Here is a 10336-nt window from a genome sequence, read left to right as displayed (position 1 = left end):
CCTGTAGCCCAGGAGCCTCAGAGTACCTGTAGCCCAGGAGCCTCACAGTACCTGTAGCCCAGGAGCCGCAGAGTATCTGTAGCCCAGGAGCCTCACAGTACCTGTAGCCCAGGAGCCTCACAGTACCTGTAGCCCAGGAGCCTCACAGTACCTGTAGCCCAGGAGCCGCACAGTATCTGTAGCCCAGGAGCCTCACAGTACCTGTAGCCCAGGAGCCTCACAGTACCTGTAGCCCAGGAGCCTCACAGTACCTGTAGCCCAGGAGCTGCACAGTACCTGTAGCCCAGGAGCCTCACAGTACCTGTAGCCCAGGAGCCTCACAGTACCTGTAGCCCAGGAGCCTCACAGTACCTGTAGCCCAGGAGCCTCACAGTATCTGTAGCCCAGGAGCCTCACAGTATCTGTAGCCCAGGAGCCTCACAGTATCTGTAGCCCAGGAGCCTCACAGTACCTGTAGCCCAGGAGCCTCACAGTACCTGTAGCCCAGGAGCCTCGCAGTATCTGTAGCCCAGGAGCCTCACAGTACCTGTAGCCCAGGAGCCTCACAGTATCTGTAGCCCAGGAGCCTCACAGTATCTGTAGCCCAGGAGCCTCACAGTACCTGTAGCCCAGGAGCCTCACAGTACCTGTAGCCCAGGAGCCTCACAGTACCTGTAGCCCAGGAGCCGCACAGTATCTGTAGCCCTGGAGCCTCACAGCATCTGTACCCCAGGAGCCTCACAGTACCTGTACCCCAGGAGCCTCACAGTACCTGTAGCCCAGGAGCCTCACAGTATCTGTAGCACAGGAGCCTCACAGTACTTGTAGTCCAGGAGCCTCACAGTACCTGTAGCCCAGGAGCCTCACAGTACCTGTAGCCCAGGAGCCTCACAGTACCTGTAGCCCAGGAGCCTCACAGTACCTGTAGCCCAGGAGCCTCACAGTACCTGTAGCCCAGGAGCCTCACAGTACCTGTAGCCCAGGAGCCTCACAGTACCTGTAGCCCAGGAGCCTCACAGTACCTGTAGCCCAGGAGCCTCACAGTACCTGTAGCCCAGGAGCCTCACAGTACCTGTAGCCCAGGAGCCTCACAGTACCTGTAGCCCAGGAGCCTCACAGTACCTGTAGCCCAGGAGCCTCACAGTACCTGTAGCCCAGGAGCCTCACAGTACCTGTAGCCCAGGAGCCTCACAGTACCTGTAGCCCAGGAGCCTCACAGTACCTGTAGCCCAGGAGCCTCACAGTACCTGTAGCCCAGGAGCCTCACAGTACCTGTAGCCCAGGGGCCTCACAGTACCTGTAGCCCAGGGGCCTCACAGTACCTGTAGCCCAGGAGCCTCACAGTACCTGTAGCCCAGGAGCCTCACAGTACCTGTAGCCCAGGAGCCTCACAGTACCTGTAGCCCAGGAGCCTCACAGTACCTGTAGCCCAGGGGCCTCACAGTACCTGTAGCCCAGGGGCCTCACAGTACCTGTAGCCCAGGAGCCTCACAGTACCTGTAGCCCAGGAGCCTCACAGTACCTGTAGCCCAGGGGCCTCACAGTACCTGTAGCCCAGGAGCCTCACAGTACCTGTAGCCCAGGAGCCTCACAGTACCTGTAGCCCAGGAGCCTCACAGTACCTGTAGCCCAGGGGCCTCACAGTACCTGTAGCCCAGGAGCCTCACAGTACCTGTAGCCCAGGAGCCTCACAGTACCTGTAGCCCAGGAGCCTCACAGTACCTGTAGCCCAGGAGCCTCACAGTACCTGTAGCCCAGGAGCCTCACAGTACCTGTAGCCCAGGAGCCTCACAGTACCTGTAGCCCAGGGGCCTCACAGTACCTGTAGCCCAGGGGCCTCACAGTACCTGTAGCCCAGGGGCCTCACAGTACCTGTAGCCCAGGGGCCTACAAAATCTTAGTCCGGCTCTGGTTATATAAAGTACGCCAAAATATTTCCTATATGTGGTTACAAGGGTTGATTCAAAGCTCCTGGCCCAAGGTTTATGAATGATATACACTGTTGCTGGAAGAGCAGCCACTTGCATGTAGTACGTTCTGGGTATTTTGAATAACTGAAGGAAATCAGTTATTCAAAATAGATGAGAGTGTTCACAATGTATATAATCATATCTAAAAGGATTTCATCTTCCCGAAGGGATTAGTGCTCACCAGGAAACATAATAATCATTCCCCATCTTATCTAAATTTAACATAATAATCATTCCCCATCTTAGCTAAATTTAACATATGGTTAAGTTTTACGACTTAATGCGTTGAAAATCCAACGCTGGGTATGTTGGGTATGTGACAGAAGGCTACCCACATTCTGAGGTCCACTAACATTCAGTATTTTAAATCACTGAATATACAGTAACCAGAAAGCCAATTTTGGGTTATGATAGAGTTAATAATTCTGAAATGTTGAGATGACATGATAGTGTTGAAGGGAGATAATGTAGAGAACAGTGCAAAAAAATGTAGACCTTGTTCAAGGTCATGAACCAGTCTGCCACATCTACCAACTTCATTATACTTCATCTAACTTCAACCATTCTCTCATATACAATTTATTTCAGCTTGTAAAATTTCTATTGCTTTTTTTCTTACACAAATGTAGCTGACGAAAACAGCTCCATATATTTTAGTTACAATAATGCCACAAATGGCAACTATCAATAAGTTTGTAGACGACATTTAAATATTATTATATTTGTAATACACACATATACATCATCTTATATATCACATATAGGCCTAGAAACTCAAATTGAAATTGGTATATTGAAGTGTTTTAATCAATAAGATTAACTCTGCGGAAATAGTCAGATTAATGTATATATGTGGAGTACCCGGTGACCAGTTGTGGGAACAACAGCAGCCGTCAGCAGCAGCCGTCAGCCCAGCAGCCGTCAGCCCAGCAGCCCTTAGTAACTGCTCTCACAGACAGTCTGCATCTCTGAGATAAAGTTCTGGTGTTAAGGTAAAGGTAGTTAGTGTTAACTCTTGTCATGGGACTAGCTGACGTTGTTAACTGTTTTGTGGCTGACTGGTGTGTTAACAGGCTGACGGTGTCTTGACAGACTGACGACGCCTGTAAGCAGGCTGACGACGTTAACTGGCTGACAGTATTTAAATCTGTAACTGACGGCCTCTGTTAAGTGGCTGACGGCATCGGGTACTAGCTGACATTAACTGTGAGTGACGACGTCTGTTAGCTGGCTGACAGTGTTAACACTGATGGTGTCTGTTACTGGCTGATAATGTTTATTAACTGTGCCAGTCACCTAGTTAATTTACACGTTGTTATGTAACACATTTATAATCACACAAATTGTACCTTAATAACTTACTTTACTTGATGGTGCCTGTCAGCTGTGCGTGACTGTGCCTGTCAGCTGTGCGGCTGACTGTGCCTGTCAGCTGTGCGTGACTGTGCCTGTCAGCTGTGCGGCTGACTGTGCCTGTCAGCTGTGCGTGACTGTGCCTGTCAGCTGTGTGACTGATGGTGCCTGTCAGCTGTGCGTGACTGTGCCTGTCAGCTGTGTGACTGATGGTGCCTGTCAGCTGTGCGGCTGACGGTGCCTGCCGGCTGTGCGGCTGACGGTGCCTGCCGGCTGTGCGGCTGACGGTGCCTGCCGGCTGTGCGGCTGCCAGTGCCTGCCGGCTGTGCGGCTGACGGTGCCTGCCGGCTGTGCGGCTGCTGGTACCTGCCGGCTGTGCGGCTGATGGTGCCTGCCGGCTGTGCGGCTGATGGTGCCTGCCGGCTGTGCGGCTGATGGTGCCTGCCGGCTGTGCGGCTGATGGTGCCTGCCGGCTGTGCGGCTGACGGTGCCTGCCGGCTGTGCGGCTGACGGTGCCTGCCGGCTGTGTGGCTGACGGTGCCTGCCGGCTGTGCGGCTGATGGTGCCTGCCGGCTGTGCGGCTGACGGTGCCTGCCGGCTGTGCGGCTGACGGTGTTTAACTCTACAGCTGATGTTTAACTCATCATTGACATCATTTCTTAACAGTGTAGCTGACAGTAACTATTTGGCTGATGGTGTATATTAGTTGCTCCCGTATAAATTAATTTCCAGGTAATTCCTAATGCAGGAAACTAATATATTTATTAAGACTATTCATTATGGAAAATAAAATCATGAAAAATACCTAAAAATTAAAAAAAAAAGTTATCAAAAATAATTGAAATTGACCAATTATGAGAAATAACTAAAAATAACCATAAGTTATGAAAAATAGCTGGACATTACCCCAAAAAAAAATCACTCCATATGAACTACTTTTGATGCTACTTCAGAATATATACTTAAAAACATAGAATGAGAACATTTTGGCATGATACAAGGCTGTTTTCTCTGATTCTTCTCTTTCTGAGGTGCCTTTTACGGCTCATTTATCTTATGAAAACTCTCGTAACTTCCACGACAGATGTATATACCAGATTTTTTCATGTTTGTGTGGAGCAATTGATCCAACAAAGAGTATGTTCATGACTGTTTTCCATTTTGAGAGAAAAAGCTTTTTCACCCCAAAAAGTCTCTGAACTACATACATGTACATAGTTCAGCATTTTTCACCAGTTTTGGCCGTATTTTCAAAATTCATTAATATCACACCAAGTGCACTATTTTCTATGCTGATTCAGAATAAACACTTAACATTTCAATTTCCTGATTGTTCTTTCAGGATGGCTGAAGATACTCAAGCTACTGTCTTGTCTGGGAAAAAAGTGGCCCAGTAAGTAGACTTGGTTAATGTTACAAGAATTCAAAATTTCTCTATACAGAGGGTATTACAGTACAGTATATAAAACTACTGTACAATTAAATTGTATTTAAGCTGGTCATGGACTGAGCTGCAGGGCATGGTCCAAAAATAGCAAAGTCAGATTTTAAAGGCTGCTCAGGACTGTGTAGTAATGTGGGAAAATAATCCTTACATTTTTCGAATTATTTTCAAGTGCCACTGACGAAGAATCCTCAGCAACCTTACTGTTTCTGGAGAGTCTTGTGATATACTGTAGATAATGTATATATGTACACAAAAGTACAAATTTTTATGACTTTTTCTAGGAATAGTGTTCTTTTAAGTGTATATACTTCACTTGTATGCCAGATGTTTGTATCAGTTGAACTGCTTACCTTCCACAGAGATGTCCACAATAAACTGAAACAGGATGTTGAGGATCTCAAGAGAGAATTTAAGAATTTTGCTCCTGGCTTGGCAATTGTGCAGGTTTGTATATTTTAAGAAGTATATTTATAAATCTCTCCATGGGGAAGTGGGACAGAATTCTTCCTCCGTAAGCCATGCTTGTTGTAAGAGACGACTAACATGCCAGGAGCAAGGGGCTAGTAACCCCTTTTCCTCTATACATTACAGCCTCTCCTTGCTTAATGACAGAGTTCCGTTCCTAAGACCACGTCATTAAATTAATTTGTCGCTAAGTGAGGAGCATACTATAATGGTAGCGGGTTTGTGTCAACCATCTTTGATATTGTTTTTATGTCACTTTTGCACCATTTATAACATTTCTGGTATATTTTTGAATGTTTATACAGTAGTGAACTGTATATTGTAATAAACAGAGTAGAGGAAGTCAGCTCTAATATACATTATTTAGGTATGCACACTGGTCAAAGATCCCGTCGTAAGTCCGAGGTGTCAGTAAACGAGTACGTCGCTAAGTGAGGAGAGGCTGTACTAAAGTTAAAAAGAGAGACTCTTGTTTTTCGTTTTGGGCCACCCTGCCTCAGTGGGATATGGAAAAAAAATTGCTAATCACAGTGCATCTAGATGTTTAAAAACTAAATGTGTTTTATATTTTTCTTTCATTTAATGAGGCAAACAATGGTGACTATAATTTAACTTCAGCAAAGCCAATTATGATGGTATATGTTTGTTAGGATTCATTTATTTTTGTCATATCTTTAGTCATGAGTTCTGTTTTAAAAATTAATGCTATATGTACTAAAGTTTAATATAAAACATAAATCACTAAAATGCCAAGTAAAGTTTATTTTCCATGACTACATAGTTTTATTTTGTTTCTTTATATAGAAAAGCCCATAGTTATGCAGTTCACTACATTGTTGCAGGTTGGTGGCCGGGAAGATAGCAATGTCTACATTCGGATGAAAGTCAAGGCTGCTGAAGAAATAGGAATTAAAGCGCAGCACATAAAATTTCCCCGAACTATAACGCAGTCACAGGTAAGATCGTACTGAAATTTAACTGGCTGTGCCACTAGAAAACTGCCATTTAAGATGCCATGATTTTTGTTCCCTACACCCTTTACAGGGGGTGAAGGACCCTTTATTGTAGGAATTAGAGCTACCCTTCCTCTTTGTTGAATAGAGCCTGATTGTCTCTCACCCCAGGTACCTTATGACCCCAAAAGGTTTAGTACTTCCCCTTGAATGTAATAATTATTAGTTGTATGCAGTAATTCTGCCATTAAATAATAATTGTGCTTCCTCTTATTATTGACATGAATGTTTAGCATGCATGCATTTTGTAATGTGGATTATGTTCTGTTGTAAGATTTACTGAAGCAGCAAAATACCATTTTATGGTAGAATACAGCTTCAGAATTTAATGTATAAGCAAACCCTTCTTTACAGTGACTCTATAAAGTATTTGTAAATGCTATTGAAAATAATGTATGATTTTTTCATAGTACTTGAAGCTTTGATAACACGTACTGTCAGTGTAGAAAGTTACATGCAAAATCTTTGGTAGACTAAGAAACCGTGCTCTTTGATAACACGTACTGTCAGTGTAGAAAGTTACATGCAAAATCTTTGGTAGACTAAGAAACCGTGCTCTTTACCTCGCCTGCATCACCTGCAGTTGTCTTCTGAGAATGCCACTTGCTTTACTTAATGTTTATCAGACAATTTTGGATATTTTTGCCACCCTGTCAGGCTCTTCATATTAACTACAGCACCAAAGAATAATACTGGTGATGTTGGCAGTACCAAGAATAAGCATCAAGCTCTAACAATATTGAAGACAGTGGAAATTTTAGATATGCAGACTGTTGCCCTTTTTGCCAGAAATCCCACAATGAGATAAGATAAGAGATAAGATTTCGTTTGGATTTTTAACCCCGGAGGGTTAGCCACCCAGGATAACCCAAGAAAGTCAGTGCGTCATCGAGGACTGTCTAACTTATTTTCATTGGGGTCCTTAATCTTGTTCCCAGGATGCGACCCACACCAGTCGACTAACACCCAGGTACCTATTTGCTGCTAGGCGAACAGGACAACAGGTGTAAGGAAACGTGTCGAAATGTTTCCACCCGCTGGGAATCGAACGCAGGCCCTCCGTGTGTGAAGCGGGAGCTTTAGCCACTGGGCCACAAGAAGAAAACAGTCTGTGCATAATAAGGGTATTGATCTGAAATGGATTTTGGAGCACCCATTGGCATCCTTATCAGTATAAAGTACTGCAGGATAAAACAGACCAGAGATGCATTCATCAGACCAGAGATATATTGAGATGTGCATTCATATGCTGGAAGTTCTGTATGCACATCAACACAAGAACCACAGCCATCCACTTCATCCCAGTAGGGCCTATGATTTTCCTGTGTTTGGATTTGAGTTTTCCTACTCTTGCAGCTTGGCTAGGGACCAGGCCTCCCTGGTAATTGGCTGGTTTGTCAGGCTGCTGCTGTTAGCGGCCTGCTGTTCCATGTATTCATTACAGCCAACAACTGCTGGTAGCAGATTAAATAGAAGAGGCCCATAGATGTTGACACTTCTTTTATTGTGCCCATGGTGCCCCCTTCTGTTCACTGGGTCTATCTTATGCTGCCATATCTCACACTCAAATATATTATGAGAGTGAGCAGATTTGGGACAAGGCCCCTCGAGTATCTTCCACGCACACAGCATTTTTAGGTAATACAGTGGTAGAATGTATTGACAGTATGTAAATACTGTGTGCTGGTTGTGGCATTTTACATATGGAGACACTTTGTCCATATGGAGCTTCATCAATTCGTACAGAGACTAACAAAACAAGGGTATATACAAGGGTTGGAGAGAGGAGTCCTGAGGTGAAAATATGAAGTTGTTAAATCGCATGTGAGTAACCAGCAGAATAGTTGTAGTATGAGGTCCTGGGGAAATAATCTTTCCTTAGACTTCTTAGATTATGAATAATCCAGAGTTTTGAATAATGGTATTGGTTATGGGCATTACAGCTAATTCTAAGCATAATTTTGGTTAGGATATTTGGTGGTGTCTGTAACATAACCCTATTTTTTTCCACATGTTTTTCCACTTCATCTGAAGCTATTATTTTTAAAAAGGTACTGATTTTTCAGGAACACGTTCCCCAAGTTACAGGAGGCTTTACTGTAATTGTTATTTTGATTTATTATATACATGTATACAGTTGACATTTGATTAAGACGATAATTACGTTCCTGAAAATAATGTCTAAAAAAAAATTGTGGAAAAAGTTAAATTTATAGGACACCCAAAAATGGCAACCGATTGTGATCGTTAGCCTAAGTGGAACATTGTGGGTTGTTAGCTAAGATGGAAGGTTGTGGGGTGTTAGCTGAGGTGTAATGTTGTTGGTTGTTAGCCGAGGTGGAAGGTTGTGGGTTGTTAGCCGAGGTGAAATGTTGGTTGTTTGCTGAGGTGGAAAGTTGTGGGTTGTTTGCTGAGGTGGAAGGTTGTGGGTTTGCTGAGGTGGAAGGTTGTGGGTTTGCTGAGGTGGAAGGTTGTGGGTTTGCTGAGGTGGAAGGTTGTGGGTTTGCTGAGGTGGAAGATTTTGGGTTGTTATCCGAGGTGGAAGGTTGTGGGTTGTTATCCGAGGTGGAAGGTTGTGGGTGGTTTGCTGAGGTGGAAGGTTGTGGGTTGTTTGCTGAGGTGGAAGGTTGTGGGTTATTTGCTGAGGTGGAAGGTTGTGGGTTGTTTTCTGAGGTGGAAGGTTATGGGTTGCTAGCTGAGGTGGAAGGTTGAGAGTTATTAGCTGAGGTGGAAGGTTGTGAGCTCACTCGCATCCTACGTATCTTCAAACTCCTCACCTGTCAATATCCTTGCCACCTGAACAGTTTCTACACCTGGCTCTCAAGTGAGGGAAAAAACCTGTGAAAGTATTTGTCACACTAAGCCACATCTTTCCCCAGTCTGCATTTAATGTTGATTATGGCACTTCGTTCCATGCAGTTTTGACATAGCTGATGGCATCTGCAATGTTAAATTTGTGCCAGAAGGTGGTACTGCAAGATCTGAGTCAGCATCCATTACTGCAACAAGTTTCCGCATCACTTCATGTATAGTTACGCTTGACCGACCTAATAATTCCACAATCCAATGATTGTATTAAAGATGTTGTATTTAGTGGTAAAAATCGGTTTTATATATATATTCACATCCAACAAAGTTTCTGGATGAGTATGAGAATTATGAAGAGTGAAGAGAACCTTGAATGCAAGGTTCTTGATGTTCATGTAAAATGTGACATCAAAAATAAAATGATACTGAAATCAGTTGATAAATAATTACACTGTCATCCATACTGACTGGATTGACCTCTAAAGAAGTGGTAAGGAAGGAGGGAATGCTCCTGTAGTGCAGTCCCACATCACTCAATATTTTTCTCGAAAGTTGCACTGTTATGTATGAACTTCACAAATGAACCTCATGGAGTCATGATCAAAAAATATTCTGCAATTTTGCAAGCATTGCATATCAAAAATGTCCTGGAAGATCGTATCTTAATCTGCAGTCTACTATGTGTTTATTTTCTTAACACATTGGCCATGTCCCACAGAGGCAGGGTGACCCAAAAAGAAAGAAAAAAATACTTTCATTATTATTCAACACTTTCACCATCACTCGTATATAATTACTGTCTTTGCAGAGGGCATTGTACTTCCCATTTCCAGGACTCGAGTCCAGCTAACCAGTTTTCCTGAATCCCTTCACAAAATATTATCCTGCTCACATTCCAACAGCTTGTGAGGTCCCAAATACCATGTGTCTCCATTCACTCCTATCTAACATGCTTACGCATGCTTGCTGGAAGTCCAAGCCCCTTGCCCACAAAACCTCCTTTATCCTCTCCCTCCAACATTTTCGAGGACGACCCGTACCCCACCTTCCTTTACCTACAGATTTATATGCTCTCCAAGTCATTCTACTTTGTTCCATTCTTTCTAAATGACCAAACCACCTCAACAACCCCACTTTAGCCCTCTGACTAATACTTTTAGTAACTCCACACCACTTCCTAATTTCCACATTCCAAATTCTCTGCAAAATATTTACACCACACATTGCCCTTAATGACATTTCCACTGCCTCCAGTAATCAGTTTATTTTATGTATTTTTATAATTAACTAAACAATTTTTT

General features: G+C 43.9%; 1 protein-coding gene across 4 annotated transcripts in view; it reads left to right on the top strand.

Moving 5' to 3' along the window:
- Positions 1-2786: 2786 nt before the first annotated feature.
- Positions 2787-10336, top strand: part of pug (pug C-1-tetrahydrofolate synthase, cytoplasmic) — a 49118-nt gene continuing 41568 nt past the window's right edge. For 3 of the 4 annotated variants that reach the window (XM_070085467.1, XM_070085480.1, XM_053777146.2), the window contains exons 1-4: positions 2787-2941; positions 4645-4695; positions 5109-5193; positions 6057-6170. In XM_070085467.1, coding sequence (XP_069941568.1) covers positions 4646-4695; positions 5109-5193; positions 6057-6170 — 249 coding nt within the window. In that variant the 5' untranslated portion in view covers positions 2787-2941; position 4645. Of the gene's footprint in view, positions 2942-4012; positions 4035-4644; positions 4696-5108; positions 5194-6056; positions 6171-10336 lie in introns of those variants that run through there. The other variant, XM_070085472.1, reaches the window with a different exon arrangement.

Source organism: Cherax quadricarinatus, chromosome 1 (assembly GCF_038502225.1).
Source record: "Cherax quadricarinatus isolate ZL_2023a chromosome 1, ASM3850222v1, whole genome shotgun sequence".
Lineage (NCBI taxonomy): Eukaryota > Metazoa > Arthropoda > Malacostraca > Decapoda > Parastacidae > Cherax > Cherax quadricarinatus.
This window is presented reverse-complemented; position numbering and strand designations above follow the sequence as displayed.